A 17,826-nucleotide genomic window follows, 5' to 3' on the forward strand; every position below is an offset into this window, starting at 1 on the left:
CACGTGGGGCTGGAGGGCCCCGCCCTGCCCCGGGAAGTGGCAGCGGGGCGGCCCCTCATCCCCCTGTTTCCTCAACGGTCCCGCCCGCCGTGCGTGGGGCCTCTGGGGCCGAGCCAGCCCCGCCCTATGCCTAGCAGCCCGGCAACGCCCTCGCTACCTTTCTCGGCGGCTGCAAAGCCCGCCCCCAGCTTTTCCCTCTCTGATTGGTCGAACTCACTGCCAGTCAGCAGTGAAAGCCGGCAAGCGGGGTAAAAGCTATGACGTTGCGGCTTTCCCCTATGACCATTGGCTTGCTTGGATATCAATCATGGAGAAAAGGCGCCATAAGGAAGTAGCGGCCTGTCGCGTTCTGCGATTGGTTAGCTCTCCTAGTGGTGATTGCACAGGCGCCTCCCGACTCCTGACTTGATTGGATACTTTCGTGTCCGTCACCCCGGCACGCGAGCCGCAGGAAAGCCCGCCTACAGAAGCCAGAATTGGCCAAGCGTATGCATTCTGCTTTCCGATTGGCTGCCTGTGCTTGTCAGTCTCTGCAATGGGACAGGCGGCGATCGATCGGCACCGCCCCCGGCGCCCCGCCCCGCCCTGCCCCTCGCCCCACCATGAAGGTGGCCGTGGACTTCGAGGAGTGTCTGAAGGACTCGCCCCGCTTCAGGTGAGGGGGGGGCGCCTGCGGGCCCGTATTCCGCGGGGCTGGCCCCCCCGCTCCCGGCCCGGGTCCCTGCGACCCCCCCCGCCCCCCCCCGCTCCCGGCCCGGGTCCCTGCGGCCCCCCCCGCGCCCCCCCCCGCTCCCGGCCCGGGTCCCTGCGACCCCCCCGCACCCCCCCCCGCTCCCGGCCCGGGTCCCTGCCCCCCCCCCCCGCCCCCCCCCGCTCCCGGCCCGGGTCCCTGCGACCCCCCCCCCCCCCCCCGCTCCCGGCCCGGGTCCCTGCGACCCCCCCCGCCCCCCCCCGCTCCCGGCCCGGGTCCCTGCGACCCCCCCCGCTCCCCCCCCGCTCCCGGCCCGGGTCCCTGCGGCCCCCCCGCGCCCCCCCCCCGCTCCCGGCCCGGGTCCCTGCGACCCCCCCCGCTCCCCCCCGCTCCCGGCCCGGGTCCCTGCGGCCCCCCCCCCCGCTCCCGGCCCGGGTCCCTGCGACCCCCCCCGCGCCCCCCCCGCCGCTCCCCCCCCCGCACCCCCCCCCGCCCCCCCCCCGCTCCCGGCCCGGGCCCTGCCCCCCCCGCCCGGGGCCCTGCCCCCCCCGCTCCCGGCCCGGGTCCCTGCGACCCCCCCCCCCGCCCCCCCCCCGCTCCCGGCCCGGGTCCCTGCGACCCCCCCGCGCCCCCCCCCCGCTCCCGGCCCGGGTCCCTGCGACCCCCCCGCGCCCCCCCCCCGCTCCCGGCCCGGGTCCCTGCGGCCCCCCCCGCGCCCCCCCCCCCGCTCCCGGCCCGGGTCCCTGCGACCCCCCCCCCGCCCCCCCCCCGCTCCCGGCCCGGGTCCCTGCGGCCCCCCCCGCGCCCCCCCCCGCTCCCCCGGTCCCCGCCCCCCCCCCGGCTCCCAGCCCCCTTGTGACCCCCCCCCCCCCCCCCCCGCTCCCGGCCCGGGTCCCTGCGGCCCCCCCCCCGCTCCCGGCCCGGGTCCCTGCGACCCCCCCCCCCGCCCCGCGCCCCCCCCGCTCCCGGCCCGGGTCCCTGCGGCCCCCCCCCCGTCCCCGCCCCCCCCGCTCCCGGCCCGGGTCCCTGCGACCCCCCCGCGCCCCCCCCCCGCTCCCGGCCCGGGTCCCTGCGACCCCCCCCCCCCCGCCGCTCCCGGCCCGGGTCCCTGCGACCCCCCCCCGCCCCCCCCCCCCGCTCCCGGCCCTCCCCCCCCCCGCTCCCGGCCCGGGTCCCTGCGACCCCCCCCCGCGCCCCCCCCGCCGCTCCCGGCCCGGGTCCCTGCGACCCCCCCGCGCCCCCCCCGCCGCTCCCGGCCCGGGTCCCTGCGACCCCCCCCCGCCCCCCCCCCCGCTCCCGGCCCGGGTCCCTGCGACCCCCCCCCCGCCCCCCCCCGCTCCCGGCCCGGGTCCCTGCGACCCCCCCCCGCGCCCCCCCCGCTCCCGGCCCGGGTCCCTGCGACCCCCCCACCGCGCCCCCCCCGCTCCCGGCCCGGGTCCCTGCGACCCCCCCCCGCGCCCCCCCCCCGCTCCCGGCCCGGGTCCCTGCGACCCCCCCCCCCGCCCCGCCCCCCCTTGCCCCCCCCCCCCCCCCCCCCTCCCGGCCCCCCCCGCCCCCCCGCCGCTCCCGGCCCGGGTCCCTGCGGCCCGGGGTCCCTGCGCCCCCCCGGCCCCCCCGCCGCTCCCGGCCCGGGTCCCTGCGGCCCCCCGGGTCCCTGCGGCCCCCCCGCGCCCTCCCCGCCGCTCCCGGCCCGGGTCCCTGCGACCCCCCCGCGGCCCCCCCGCCGCTCCCGGCCCGGGTCCCTGTGACCCCCCCCCCCGCCGCCCCTGCGGCCCCCCCCCCCGCCGCTCCCGGCCTGGATCCCTGTGACCCCCCCGCCGCTCCCTGCGGCCCCCCCCCGCCGCTCCCGGCCTGGATCCCTGTGACCCCCCCGCCGCTCCCGGCCTGGATCCCTGCGACCCCCTTTCCCCCGCGGCCCGAGTCCCTGTCTTGCCCCGCTCTGCCTGGTGAGCCCGAAGGGGGAAGCGGCGCTGGGGAGGGGCCGGGACAAGGCGCGTCGCGGGGGCAGCTGCTGCGGTGTCAGGGGCTGGCTGAACTGAGCCGGCGGTGGGACCGGTTTGGCTCGTCCCTTGCAGCCCGACCACAGACCACTGCTGGGTTTAAAAAGTAGCAGCATGTTTAAAACAGCTGGACGTGTATCCGCCCTGAGCAGTAGTTATTAGCGAATAGTCAAATAAAAAACGTCTGCCCATGGGGTCTGATGTAACTGTAGATCTCTTCCAGGAAACCTGAATAAAATGAACTTGTTGCAAGAGTTCAAACGCGGTGGCAAAAGTGTTCAAGTCGATCACTGCTGTTGTGAATTTATTTTCCAGCTCTATTGAATAGAATAGCATGGGGACTCTGCCGTTTCTGAACTACTGTATAGTAGTTCAGACTGGGCAACAAAATGGCAGATGAAATTCATTATTGATAAATGCATATTGGAAAACATCCCACCTATATGTATAAAATAATGGGAACCAAATTGGCTGTTATCACTTGAAATAATTCCTCTTGAAATCATTGTGGATGGTTCTCTGAAAACATCCAATCACTGGGTAATGGCAGTAAAAAAAGCTTGGGAATCATTATGCAAGAAATAGATTGTGTCTAAGAATATCCTATTGCCATCTGTCTCTGTGTGTGATATCATGGGGACCATTCACCCAAGAGTTCTGAAAGAACTCAAATGGTGGTTTGTAACCTATCCTTTAAATCTGCTCCTGTACCTAATGACTGGAAGATAGCTAATGTGATGCCAATATTTAAAAAGGTCTCCAGACGCGATCCTGGTAATTACAGACCAGTAAGTCTAACGTCAGTATCGGGCAAATTAGTTGAAACTGTTGTAAAGAATAAAATTGTCAGACACATAGGTAAACATAATTTGTTGGGGTAAAGTCAACATGGTTTCTGTAAAAGGAAATCATGCCTTACCTAATCTGGTAGAGTTCTTTGAGGGGGTCAACAAACGTGGACAAGACTCATTATCTTATCAAAGAAAGCTATCAGATTGGTTTGACATGATTTGTTCTTTACAAATCCATGCTGGCTGTTCCCTGGCACCTTATTATCTTCCAGGTCTTTGCAGATGATTTCCTTAATTACTTGCTCCATTATATTTCCTGAGACAGAAGTTAAACTGACTGGTCTGTAGTTTCCTGGGTTGTTCTTATTTCCCGGGTTGTTGTTGTTTCCCTTTTTAGAGATGGGCACTATATTTGCCCTTTTCCAGTCTTCTGGAATCTCTCCTGTCTTCTATGATTTTCCAAAGATGATAGCTAAAGGCTCAGATACCTCCTCTATCAGCTCCTTGAGTATTCTGGGATGCATTTCATCAGGCCCTGGTGACTTGCAGATATCTAACATTTCTAAGTGATTTTTAACTTGTTCTTTTTTTAATTTTACCTTCTAAACCTAACCTCTTCCCACTATCATTCACTGTCAGGCATTCCTTCATCAGACTTCTTGGTGAAGACTGAAACAAAGAAGTCATTAAGCATCTCTGCCATTTCCAAGTTTCCTGTTACTGTTTCTCCCTTCTCACTGAGCAATGGGCCTACCTTGTCCTTGGTCTTCCTCTTGCTTCTAATCTATTTATAGAATGTCGTCCTTTATGCCTGTAGCTAGTTTGAGCTCATTTTGTGCCTTTGTCTTTCTAATCCTGCCTCTGCATTCCTATATTGTTTGCCTATATTAATCCTTTGTAATTTGTCCTAGTTTCCATGTTTTATGACTCCTTTTTTATTTTTAGATCATGCAAGATCTCCTGGTTAAGCCAAGGCGGATGCCACCCCAGACCCCTCATAGCCCCCCCTTCCGATAGTCCGGCTCTGCCCCAGGCATCCCTGATTCAGCTGCTGCTGGTCAGTTTCAGCAGCGGCTGAATGGGGGATGCCTGCAGCAGAGCAGCTGGAGTTCTACTGGGTTGGTCGGGTAGCGCCGACCCTTGGCGCCGCGAGACCAACCCGTCAGCACCCCAGCTGCTCTTGGGGACGCCTGGGGCGCTGCCAGGTTGATCCCGCAGCGCTGCTCCTCGGCGCTACTGGACCAACCGGGCAGCACCCCAGCTGCTCTGCCTCAAGTGTCCCCAAGTCAGCCGCTGCTGAAACTGATCAGCGGCTGACTCCAGGAAGCCCGAGGCAGAGCTGCTTTGCCCTGGGCTTCCTGGAGTCAGCCGCTGGTCAGTTTCAACATTGGCTGAATCAGGATGCTTGGGATAGAGCAGCTGGGCCGCTGCCGGGTTGGTCCCTGCAGCGCCACTCCTTGGCGCTACCGGGACCAACCCGGCAGCACCCCAGCTGCTCTGCCCCAGGTGTACCCAGGTCAGCCTGAAACTGATCAGGGGCTGATTACAGGAAGCCAGGGAAAAGCAGCTCTGCCTCGGGCTTCCTGGAGTCAGCTGCTGCTCAGTTTCAGCAGTGGCTGAATTGGGGACAGCTGGGGTGCTGCCCGGTTGATCCCGCATCTCCGAGGGGCAGCGCTACAGGTCCTACCTGGTAGCATTCCAGCTGCTCTGCCCCTGGCTTCCCCGATTCAGCCGCTGGTCAGTTTTAGCAGCGGCTGAATCGGGGAAACTGGGGGCAGAGCAGCTCCAACAGTCCAGCTGCCCGGAGCACTTCTGAGTTCCTGATGATGCCGGACCATCAGATGCCGGACCATCGGGGTTTTACTGTATCTGGATAGTTGAAGTCCCCCTTCACCACCAAATCCTGTGCTTTGGATGATTTTGTTGTTTAAAAAAAGCCTCATCCACCTCATCACCCTTGTTTTTTTACTCCTTTTAGCATAACCCAGAGACTCTCAACACGTCCGTCTCCTATGTCTATCCCCACCTCAGTGCAAGTGTGTACATTTTTAATATATAAGGCAACACCTCCTCCCTTTTTTCCCTGCCTGTCCTTTTTGAGTAAGCTGTACCCTTCTATACCAATATTCCAATCATGTGTTGGCATCACAGAGACTTGGTGGGATAATAAAATGTCATGGTTGTATTTATTTATTAGCACTTCCAGTTCTTCCTGCTTATTACCCATACTTCTTGCATTTGTATATACGCATCTAAGATACTGATTTGATCTTGCCTCCCAGTTCTGCCTGATCCCTTCTTTCTCTCTATTATAGCCCACACTTCCTCCCATTTCCGACCCATCTCCCAAGTCTCCATGTTCTTCACTTACCCATGGGCTTTGGGCTAGAATCTGTGCTGGGTTTTATTTTAACCAATAGGGAGAAGCTGGTTGAGAATTTGAAAGAGGAAGGCAGCTTGGGTGAAAGTGATCATTAAATCACAGATCATGATCCTAAGGAATGGTAGAAGGGAGAACAGAATAGAGACAATGGATTTCAGGAAGGCAGATTTTAGTTTACTCAAGAGCTGGTAGGAAGATCCCATGGGAAGCAAGACTAAGGCGCAAAACAGTTGAAGAGAGTTGGCAGTTTGAAGGGCCCAAAAGCAAGCTATTCCCCTGCGTAGGAAAGATCAAAAGTATGACAAGAGACCGCCTTGGCTTAACTGGGAGATCTTGTATGATCTCAAAATTAAAAAGGATTTGTATAAAAAGTGGAAACTAGGTTAAAGTACAAAGGATTTGGGTATGTAGGGGTAAGATTAAAAAGGCAAAGGCACAAAATGAGCTCAAACAAGCGAGAGACATCAAGGGTAACAAGAAGACTTTCTATAAATATATTAGAAACAAGAGGAAGACCAGGGACAGGGTAGGCCCACTGCTCAGTGAGGAGGGAGAAACAACAGGAAACTTGGAAATGGCAGAGGTGTTTAATGACTTCTTTGTTTCGGTTTTCACCAAGAAGTCTGATGATGAAGGGATGCTAGTGAATGCTAGTGGGAAGGGGGTAGGTTTAGAAGATAAAATGAAAGTACAAGTTAAAAATCACTTAGAAAAGGTTGATTTTGGCAAGTCACCAGGGCCTGATGAAATGCATCCTAGAATACTCAAGGAGCTGATAGAGGAGTTATCTGAGCCTTTAGCTATCATCTTTGAAAAATCATGGAAGACGAGAGATTCCAGAAGACTGGAAAAGGGCAAATCTAGCGCTCCTCTCTAAAAAGGGAAATAAGAACAATATGGGAAACTACAGACAGTCAGTTTAACTTCTGTGCCAGGGAAGATAATGGAGCAAGTAATTAAGGAAATCATCTGCAAATATCTGGAAGAAAATAAGATGATCGGTAACAGCCAGCATGGATTTGTAAAGAACAAATCATGTCAAACCAATCTGTTAGCTTTCTTTGATAGGATAACAAGCCTTCTGGATAAGGGAGAAGCGGTGGACGTGGTATATCTAGATTTTAGTAAGGCATGACCTTTTTAATCAATAAACTAGGGAAATACAACTTAGATGGGGCTACTGTAAGGTGGGTGCATAACCATGTGGATAACAGTTCTCAGAATAGTTATTAACGGTTCACGATCATGCTGGAAGAGCATAACAAGTGGGGTTCCGCAGGGGTCTGTTGTGGGACTGGTTCTATGCAATATCTTTTTCAACAATTTAGATACTGGCATAGAGTACGCTTATTAAGTCTGCACATGATCCCAAGCTGGGAGGGCTTGCAAGTACTTTGGAGGATAGGGTCATAATTCAAAATGATCTGGACAAACTGGAGAAATGATCTGAGGTAAATAGGATAAAGGTTAATAAGGACAAATGCAAAGTACTTCACATAGGAAAGAACAATCAGCTTCACACATACAGAGTGGAAAGCAACTAGCTGAGAAGGAGTACTGCAGAAAGGAATCTAGCGGTCATAGTGGACCACAAGCTAAATATGAGTTAACAGTGTGACGCTGTTGCAAAAAAAAAGCAAACATGGTTCTGGGCTGCATTAACAGGAATCTTGTGAGCAAGACACAAGAAGTCATCATTCTGCTCCACTGTGTGCTGATTAGTCCTCAATTGGAGTGTTGTCCTGTTCTGGGCACCGCATTTTGAGAAATGTGGAGAAATTGGAGAGGGTCCAGAGAAGAGTAACAAGAATGATTAAAAGCCTAGAGCCTTGAAGGAAGACTGAAAGAATTGGCGTTGTTTAGTTTAGAAAAGAGAAGACTGAGAAGGGACACGAGAGCGGTTTTCAGGTATCTAAAAGGGTGTTACAGGGAGGAGGGAGAAAAATTGTTCTCCTTGGCTTCTGAGCATAGAACAAGAAGCAACGGGCTTAAACTGTGGCAAGGGAGGTTTTGATTGGACATTAGTAAAAGCTTCCTAGCTGTCAGGGTAGTCAAACACTGGAATAAATTGCTCAGGAAGGTTGTGGAATCTCCATCTCTGGAGATATTTAAGAGCAGGTTCGATAGACATTTGTCAGGGGTGGATTAGAAGATGGTATTTGGTCCTGCCATGAAGACAGGGGCCTGGACTTGATAGCTTCTCAAGGTCCCTTCCAGTTCTAGTACTTTGTGATTGTATGAAAAGGAAGTACTGCTTCACACAATGCACATTCAACCTGTGGAACACCTTGCCATAGCATGATGTGAAGGCCAAGAATTTAATAGGGTTCAAAAAGGAACTAGATAGATTCATGGAGGTTAGGTCCATCAGTGGTTATTAGCCAGAATGGGCATGGATGGATGTCCCTAGTCTCTGTGTGCCAAAAGCTGGGAATGGGTGGCGGTATGGATCGCTTGAGGTTTACTTGTTCTGTTCGTTCCCTCTGGGGTACCTGGCATTGGCTGCTGTTAGAAGACAGAATACTGGGCTAGATTGGTCTGACCTTGGATGGCTGTTTCTATAGTATATAAAATGACCTGTTACTTGGTGTTCATTGGACTGTTTATATATAGTTTTCGATACTGCATTAATCCTTGTCTGTGATGAATGTCTCAATCTAAGTCAGTGGTCCCCAACGCGATGCCCGCAGGTGCCATGGCGCCCGCTGGGGCATTTATGTGAGCCTGTCGAAACATCTGGGCTGGCCCCACCCCGGTGCCTGGCACATGCGTGGTGCTGGCACGGGGTGCATGGGCAGCCCTTGCCCCGGGCGCTTGGCACACGCGTGGTGCCGGCCCAGGGCGCGTGGGCGTGGTGCCGGCCCAGGGCGCGTGGGCGTGGTGCCGGCCCAGGGCGCTGCACATGTGCAGTGCCGGCACAGGGCGCATGGGTGGCCCCTGCCACAGGTGCGCGGCACATGCGTGGTGCCGGCCCAGGGCGCGTGGGCGTGGTGCCGGCCCAGGGCGCGTGGGCGTGGTGCCGGCCCAGGGCGCATGGGTGGCCCCTGCCACAGGTGCGCGGCACATGCGTGGTGCCGGCCCAGGGCGCGTGGGCGTGGTGCCGGCCCAGGGCGCGTGGGCGTGGTGCCGGCCCAGGGCGCTGCACATGTGCAGTGCCGGCACAGGGCACATGGGTGGCCCCTGCCACAGGTGCGCGGCACTTGTGCGGTGCCGGCCCTGGGCTCAGGGTGCGTGGGTGGCCCCCACCCCCGGGCACATGCATGGCCCCACCCCCGGACACCCAGCACGTGAGCAGCCCCGCCTCCAGATGCCCGGCTCGTGAGCAGCCCTGCTCCTGGGCGCCCGGCAGCCACGAAAGGTTGGGGACCACTGATCTAAGTGATCTATGTATTTATAAATTGGAGATGCACCGTTGCTTACCCTTAGGAGTAACATGCCAACTTAATGCATCTTCTCCCCCCCTCGCCACCTGTGGAAAAATGGTGGCATGATTTATATTTTCCTTAATCGTCTGCAGTGATCTCCTTCCAAGCCCTCTAGACTCATTTGCTGCCTGTTGATCACGGAACCTTCACCTATGGGCTGACAGATGTGAGCTTGCCAAGTGACAGAGAGAAAGTGATTTGTATGTTAACTAGTTAATGATTTGATTCAGTGTTGTGCATGAGTTAACAATCACGCATCCATGTATTGTTTGTTGTGCTTCTGCAGATGTGGTCTTTGGGGAACCCCCTACATACAGGCGAGCACCTTGGCTAGATAAGGAAGTAACCAAAGTGGAGCAAGGAGAACATGTTCCGAGAAGTGCTCCAATCCTCAGAGGGCCTAATCTGCCCCCCCCCTCCCCGCCCCCAAAAAAACAACAAACCAACAACCAAAAAACCAAAACACAGGGAGCAGAGAGGCTGAAGGAAAATAAAAATAGAAAGGCAGGAGAGAAAGGAGAGTGAGGTGCTCATAAGTGATGGGGAGCAAACACATACGTGGAATTCCCTACATGTGCTCCAAGCAAAACCTATGTAATGTAACCTTGGGTGGGCTAGACTTCACTGCCCTTCTCCAGTGTCTAAAAGAAACCTCCACTCCTCCAGCAGTGCTGGGTACCCAGAGTCCAGTCTGTAAGGAATTTCAGCCAGGATTGCCCCGTGTCAGCCTCCCTGCATTCAAGTTCCAAAAGAAACTAAAGAAACAAATTTAATTAAATAACTTGATAAAATCTTATGAAGAAACAAACAATCTAATTCTTACAACAGAACACAGCTATTTTATAACCCACAAATAATGCCCATAGTTCCAGCAAACACAAGTAAAGAGAAAACTAAAAGTGAAATCTGAACCGTTCAGTCTGCACAAACACAGGAAGAAAAGACTGAGCGGTCCCAAGAGCTTAGGTTTAGTTCACCAGAGTCTCAGTTTGTACCTCTGCACCATACGCTGAATCTGAATTCTCTCTCCACTTGCTTGTAGGGGATCATCAGTTGGAGGCCAGGCAGACTCTTTCTCTGCTGTGGATCACTGCTAGGCAGCCAGCTCACTGATTAACTAGTCAGTTAGCTCCCAAGTGAACAGGCTTAAAGAAAACCCTGTTACAAGAAAATACAAACACTGAGGCTAACAAAACAGAAACGACTCTTTCCGCATTGATACGTTTACAGAGGAGCTGAAGAATCCCACTGACTGAGAAAGTGAACTAGAACAGTTTGGCTAAAATCCAAACAGCATTTGAAGCAGACAATTAACACAAGTTATTTCCCCTCCCAGGTTCTCCTAGCTCTGACTTACCCCACACTGCTGGGAGAGTCTGTGCTCACTTTAGGGCTCTTACATTTAGATTAATCGACTCATCGAATAGTTGATGTGTCGCAAGAACCACAGGGCTGATGTATGCCCAAGGGGGGAAGGACAGAACTAGGTGGACCGTTTTAGTAAATTAAAGATATTTATTTATGACAGTGATGAATGTATAGTATTTATTCTAAGATTTTTAATAGACTGTGTTAATAATGAATTTACAGTATTTATTATATTTATTCTACGATTTCTAGTTAAACATGTCAGAGATATAAGGATGGGAATGGCAAGGGGAATAGTCTCTATTCTAAAAATATCCAGCTACACTAATTAAATAAGTGATAGCTACAAACTCTATGTACTACCCAAAACAACTACAACACTAAGCTTATACAACGAAGAAAATCAAATCATACATACCAACGTACACAACACACAGAACATTTCAAAGATATCGGTTCAGTTGCGAAGGCCTTGGTTACGCCTGAGAGTCGGGGGAGGTGGCTGGTCGGTTGATCAGGCCGGCAGTGCTTTGGAGTATATGGGAAGGCACATGCACGGTGGTATGTGTGTTGCGAAGACCTCCTCGAGTGAACTCTGTGTTAGGTATTTATTCCCAAATCTGCACATCGCTTTCCCACGCTTGCATATTACCATATATGGCCCAATGGTCACCGAGTGGAGGTGGGTCTGTGTCCCAGGGGTTGGGCCGAAACTGAGCAGGTTTCATGCGACCAGGTAAGCCCCGCAGTTCTCACGCCAAGGTGACGGGTCGGACAGTCTGAGGCTATTTTCCCCTTTTCACACCTTCCCTTTTTTCTAAAGGCAATGGTATGCAGGCCGGTTTCTCCCAAGGAGTACTGCAGCCCACTATAGCAAAAGTGGCCTGGCCAAACTTTTTACTGGGGAGGGGGGCAGTTTTTTCTCTGACAGATGCAGTCTACGTCAACTATTCAATTAATTGATAAGGGCACATCCACCTTTAAAGTGTAGCAACACTCCTAGGGCTGTTGCACTGCAGGGAGCATGGGGCCAGCAGGGGGGGAACTCAAGTAGACCGCGGCTGGCCCCGTGCTCCCCATGGTTTCAAAGCGGCAGTGCCTCATGAAGTCCCCAGCTTACTCCGACCTTCCACTTGAAATGCCACATGCAGCTGCTGCTTTGAAGCACCCCATCCTCTTCCCACCACCTTGTTGCCTATTTCTGATAGAGGCAGCAAGCAAAGGGAAGCGGCTAGCCTGTCAACTATCCGATAAGCATTTGCTTATCGGATAGTCAACTAATTGGTCACATCCCTAGTGCTCATCAGTTTCCTATGGTCAGAGGAGCATCTTCCTTGTTTAGGTCTAATCTGCCATAAATGCAGAATCTGTTTGGTTTTTTTTTCCTTTACCTGCTCTGCTATTGTTTAAGCGTTCCTTGCTGCTGTACAGGTTTCTTGTGTTAAGGGAACCATGGCAGTTAAGGGGTAGGTTGGGTCTTTGAGGATCTCTGTTGGCACTTCAACATCCCCCACTGGGCTCTTCTGGTCTGAAATGGAAGTCTCCGCTTGGTGTTCTTGGCATAGGCTAGTGTTCCTGAAGATGCATGTGCCATGCACCTTCCCTGGGCACCCTGTGTCGATGTCAGCGAGTGCCTGTGGTGACTCTCAAGCATCTGCAATGAAATTGAGAAGTTCCACTTTGTATTGATGTCCTCTGTCACAAAGTGGTCCAGAGTCAAAATTGGAATGTGTGTTCTATCAATGGCTTGGCACAGTTAGGGAATTCCATTGCTGCAAAGCCATCTCATATTTGATGTACATTATCTGTTCTTTATAGCAGGATGCAGTTAATGGCCCTGCACAGTCCCAGTGGACTTTCCAGCTCCAAACTGAGTTGTGACCAACTGAGAGCAGTCCCTGTGTGCTTCTCCACTGAGCGAGCAGCTCTCATTCAGCACTCATCGCAACGCTGGGGCAATCTTCACACACAGTTCCAGGAAGGTGGCTTTCCACATTTGGAAGTTCTGCAGCCATCGCTAGTCATTCCAGACCTGCACTACAATATAACCTCACCATTCAGGCCTTGTTTCCCAAGCCCACCAGTGATATTCCACCATGTTCTGCTGCTGCCTGAATGCCTAAAATAATTTGCTGTTCAGATTGGGTGCTCGTGCTGTGTGACCAGCTGCTGGATGTTCATAAACTGTGTCCACAGTGATAGAATCACAAAGCACTAGAACTGGAAGGGACCTAGAGAGGTCATCAAGTCCAGTCCCCTGCCCTCATGGCAGGATCCAGTACTGTCTAGGCCATCCCAGACAGATGTCTGTCCAACCTGCTCTTAAATATCTCCAGGGATGGAGATTCCACAACCTTCCCAGGCAATTTATTCCAGTGTTTGACCACCCTGACAGATAGGAAGTTTTTCTTAATGTCCAACCTAAACCACTCTTGCTGCAATTTCAGCCCCATTGCTTTTTGTCCTATACTCGGAGGCCAACGAGAACAATTTCCCCCTTTCCTCCCTGTGACACCCTTTTAGATACTTGAAAACCACTATCATGTCCCCTCTCAGTCTTCTCTTTTCCAAACAGAACAAGCCCAATTCCTTCAGCCCTCCCTCGTTGCTCATGTAGAGAGCAGTGCTGGATCCATCTTTTCAGAGATGGACGGACACATACTGAATAGTATCAGAGGGGTAGCTGTGTTAGTCTGAATCTGCAAAAGCGGCGAGGAGTCTTGTGGCACCTTATAGACTAACCGAAGTGTTGGAGCATAAGCTTTTGTGGGCAAAGACCCACTTGGTCAGATGCATTGTGGGTCTTTGCCCATGAAAGCTTATACTGAATAGGGAGTCTTGAAAAATGTCATGAAATGTTGGGACAGAAAGAACTGAATCATGGGAAGTTGAGCCCGCACCTATGAAGTACTGGAATCCACTCTTCCTTCCCACAACTCCTAGTTGCAGGAGATGAGGAGTATCACAGTGGGAAGCTACCCAAAGTGTACTGTTCTCTCTGTTGATGCTAGAGCAACAACTGTGGATATGTCCTGCTGATAGAATCATAGAATACTAGGACTGGAAGGGATCTCGAGAGGTCATGGAGTCCAGTCTCCTGCCCTCATGGCAGGACCAAATACTGTCTAGACCATCCCTGATAGACATTTATCTAACCTGCTCTTACGTATCTCCAGAGATGGGGATTCCACAACCCCCCTGGGCAATTTATTCCAGTGTTTGACTACCCTGACAGTTAGGAACTTTTTCCTAATGTCCAACCTAAACCTCCCTTGCTGCAGTTTAAACACATTGCTTCTTGTTCTATCCTCAGGGGCCAAGATGAACAAGTTTTCTTCCTCCTTATGACCCTTTTAGATATCTGAAAACTGCTATCATGTCCCCCCTCAATCTTCTCTTTTCTAAACTAAACAAACACAATTCTTTCAGCCTTCCTTCATAGCTCATGTTCTCTAGACCTTTAATCATTCTTGTTGCTCTTCTCTGGACCCTCTCCAGTTTCTCCACATCTTTCTTGAAATGCGGTGCCCAGAACTGAACACAATACTCCAACTGAGGCCTAACTATCGCAGAGTAGAGCGGTAGAATGACTTCTCGTGTCTTGCACACAACACATCTGTTAATGCATCCCAGAATCATGTTTGGTTTTTTTTGCAACAGCATCACACTGCTTGACTCATATTCAGCTTGTGGTCGACTATAACCCCTAGATCCCTTTCTGCTGTACTCCTTCCTAGATAGTCGCTTCCCATTCTGTAAGTATGAAACTGATTGTTCCTTCCTAAGTGGAGCACTTTGCATTTGTCTTCATCCTGTTTACCTCAGACCATTTCTTCAATTTGTCCGCATCATTTTGAATTATGACTCTGTCCTCCAGAGCAGTCACAACCCCTCCCAGTTTGGTATCATCTGCAAACTTAATAAGCGTACTTTCTATGCCAATATCTGAATCATTGATGAAGATATTGAACAGAGCCGGTCCCAAAACAGACCCCTGCAGAACCCCACTTGTTATACCTTTCCAGCAGGATTGTGAACCATTAATAACTACTCTCTGAGTACGATTATCCAGCCAGTTATGTACCCGCCTTATAGTAGCCCCATCTAAGTTGTATTTGCCTAGTTTATTGATAAGAATATCATGTGAGACCGTATCAAATGCCTTACTAAAGTCTAGATATACCACATCCACCGCTTCTCCCTTATCCACACGACTCGTTATCCTATCAACGAAAGCTATCAGATTGGTTTGACATGATTTGTTCTTTACAAATCCATGCTGGCTGTTCCCTATCCCCTTGCCACCTTCATGTGTTTACAGATTATTTATTTAATTACTTGCTCCACTATCTTCCCTGGCACAGAAGTTAAACTAACTGGTCTGTAGCTTCCTGGGTTGTTCGAATTTCCCTTTTTATAAATGGGCACTATGTTTGCCCTTTTCCAGTCTTCTGGAATCTCTCCTGTCTCCCATGATTTTCCAAAGATGATAGCTAGAGGCTCAGCTATCTCCTCTATCAGCTCCTTGAGTATTCTAGGATGCACTTCAACATAGAATGGACGTTGTGTGGACAGGGATGGGGGTGGTTGTTCCTAGGGATGTGGAAGTGTAACCATGTACGCAGTTAACCGATGAGGCTCATTGGTTAACCTTCCTGGTTACATGCAGGCTCCTGGTGAGTGCGGGGAGCTGATTTAAAAGCTAACTCCCTGTGCACACCGACTGTTGGGGAACTGCCTCTCCTCCCCTTCCCTGGGTGGGTGGGGTTCTCATAAAGTATGGTCCAATGTAAGGATCCTAAGTTCTTGTGCTGTACTTCATCAAGTACTCTAAATGAATTTTCTCAAACTCTCTCCTGAACAGATGAAAATAATACTTATAGCTTTTTTTTTTTTTTTTTTTTTTGCAGCCAAATATTTTATAGATGGTGACTTGATTAGTCTTGCCGCTATATTAAAAACTAGTTGTTCTGTTAACTGTGATGTTCTTATTTGAGAGATTAAAAAGATAACTAATCATTTATATGTCTGTCCCCAACATTTAATTTGCGTTTATTTCTCTCCTAATGGGATTGTGAAATGTTCCTTTATCTCTTTGTCATTTTAGGACTAGATTACTGCATTTTTTTTAAACAGGCTTTCTTGTAAACACTTTGCATATAAATGGGATAGTCTTGGCTGTTACTCTAGATCTTTCTTTTTGGCAAACCTTCTGGGAACTTTAAACATTTTTGTCTCAGTGCTCTAAATCAAAATTTAGTTAAGTTCCCCTGACCAAAATAACAGGAAGCACATCTGTTAATTTGAAATCCATGCAATGTAAGAGAGAGCTGTTTAACTTTTTATTTTCGATAGATCATGTGCCAAGATCTTTTTTTTTCTTGTTGCCTTGTAATTCATTACATGAGTTGTACACATGCCATAAGTGTGCAGTTAAGTCACTTGTATATGTTCTAAGTGAGCAATACAAAATTCTTATGTATTCTTGATTCAAAAAAATGAGTGTCAGAAGAATCCTCAGATTGGAATACAGTGCCAGTAATATTTAACACAAAATACAGTACAGAAATGAATACATATTTCTCTTAAAATCAGTTTGCATTTTTATCAATTGTGTGTGTGAAGCAGATGTTTAACTCGAAGTAATAAAAGAGGAAACTGATGTGTTTATCATCCTTTGCTCAGTTTGCAAACCCAGTTATTTCAGTATACTCAGTAAATACTCTGAGTAAGACGAAGTAAAGCTTAGAGAATTATGTCTTTTTAACAGGGTACCTGGGAGTGAATAGGAAAAATTGTAATTTGAGCTCACTTTTCTGTAACTGTTCTCTCATATAGTGTGTGTGTGTGTGTGTGTGATATTTTGGTTATTAGATCAGAATAAAGCCATCTAGCTCTGGAAATAATAAAACAGGCATATAATCACATATTTTAAATCTGTTTATGTCACTCTGAAGGATGACACACAGACATAGAATAACAAAACGGGAAGGGACTAGTGCTGTAACTGACTAGTCGCTTCCCTCCCCTTTGCTGCCTCTGGAGGGAGGGAAGAAGCAGGAGCAGATGCTGGGAGGAGCCAGCTTAAAAACTGATTTCCTCCAGCAACATCTCCATGGGGGAGAGGGGAGGCACAGCTGGGATAATGAGCACCCTACCCCACCCCTTATCGGCTAATCAAATAGTCAATGGAAATTCCATAGACTACATTAGCTGATTAAATGAAATGTAACGTCCCTAGAAGGGTCCTTGAGAAGTCATCAAGTCCAGTGCCCTGCTCTCATGGCAGGACATAGCACCATCTAGATTATCTGTAATACAGGCAGTCCCCGGGTTACGTACAAGATAGGGACTGTAGGTTTGTTCTTAAGTTGAATCTGTATGTAAGTCGGAAGTGGCGTCCAGATTCAGCCGCTGCTGAAACTGACCGCCAGTTCTGACTTACATACAGATTCAACTTAAGAACCCCAAGTCAGCTGCTGCTGAAACTGATCAGCCACTGATTCCAGGAACCCCGGGGCAGAGCAACTGTGCCTCGGGCTTCCTGTAGTCAGCGCTGGTCAGTTTCAGCAACGGCTGACTTGGGGACGCCTGGGGCAGAGCAGCTGGGGTGCTACTGGGTTGCTCCAGTAGCGCGGCTTCTTGGCGCTACTGGACCAACCCAGCAGCACCCCAGCTGCTCTGCCCCAGGCGTCCTGATTCAGCCGCTGCTGAAACTGACCAGCAGCGGCTGAATCAGGACACCTGGGGCAGAGGGCTGGGGTGCTGCCGGGTTGGTCCAGTAGTGCCCAGAGCGGCGCTGCTGGACCAACCGGCAGCGCCCCAGCTGCTCTGCCCCAGGGTCCACAACAAAAGCCTGGTCTGCTGGGGGGGGGGGCACACTGGCTGCACCCTCCCCCCCCCAGCAGACCAGGGACCCGGGGAGCAAAGCCGCAGCGGCGGGGTGCCTCGCCTCTGAGGCTTTGCTCTGGCGCGGGACCCGCTTTGCTCGCGGTGCCCCTGGTCTGCTGGAGACGGTCCCCAGCAGACCAGGGGCACCGGGAGCAGCTTTTCTCGCCCCGGAGGTCAAGGTGGCTGACCGCTGCCTGTGAGCTCCAGGGCGAGAAAGCCCCGTTCGTAAGTGCGGATACGACATAAGTCGGATCCGCGTAAGTCGGGGACTGCCTGT

The 17,826-nt window shown here is 52.0% G+C and overlaps 1 protein-coding gene across 8 annotated transcripts in view; it reads left to right on the forward strand.

The window, feature by feature from the left end:
* The first annotated feature begins 356 nt into the window (after nt 1-356).
* The window catches only part of ACAP2 (ArfGAP with coiled-coil, ankyrin repeat and PH domains 2), a 106,416-nt gene continuing 88,946 nt past the window's right edge, over nt 357-17,826 (forward strand). The window contains exon 1 of one of the 8 annotated variants that reach the window (XM_089780682.1): nt 357-655. In XM_089780682.1, coding sequence (XP_089636808.1) covers nt 489-655 — 167 coding nt within the window. In that variant the 5' untranslated portion in view covers nt 357-488. The remainder of the gene's footprint in view (nt 656-17,826) is intronic. The other 7 variants (XM_075938311.2, XM_075938313.2, XM_075938310.2 and 4 more) reach the window with 7 other exon arrangements.

Source organism: Pelodiscus sinensis, chromosome 10, assembly GCF_052426305.1.
Source record: "Pelodiscus sinensis isolate ZL-2025 chromosome 10, ASM5242630v1, whole genome shotgun sequence".
Lineage (NCBI taxonomy): Eukaryota > Metazoa > Chordata > Testudines > Trionychidae > Pelodiscus > Pelodiscus sinensis.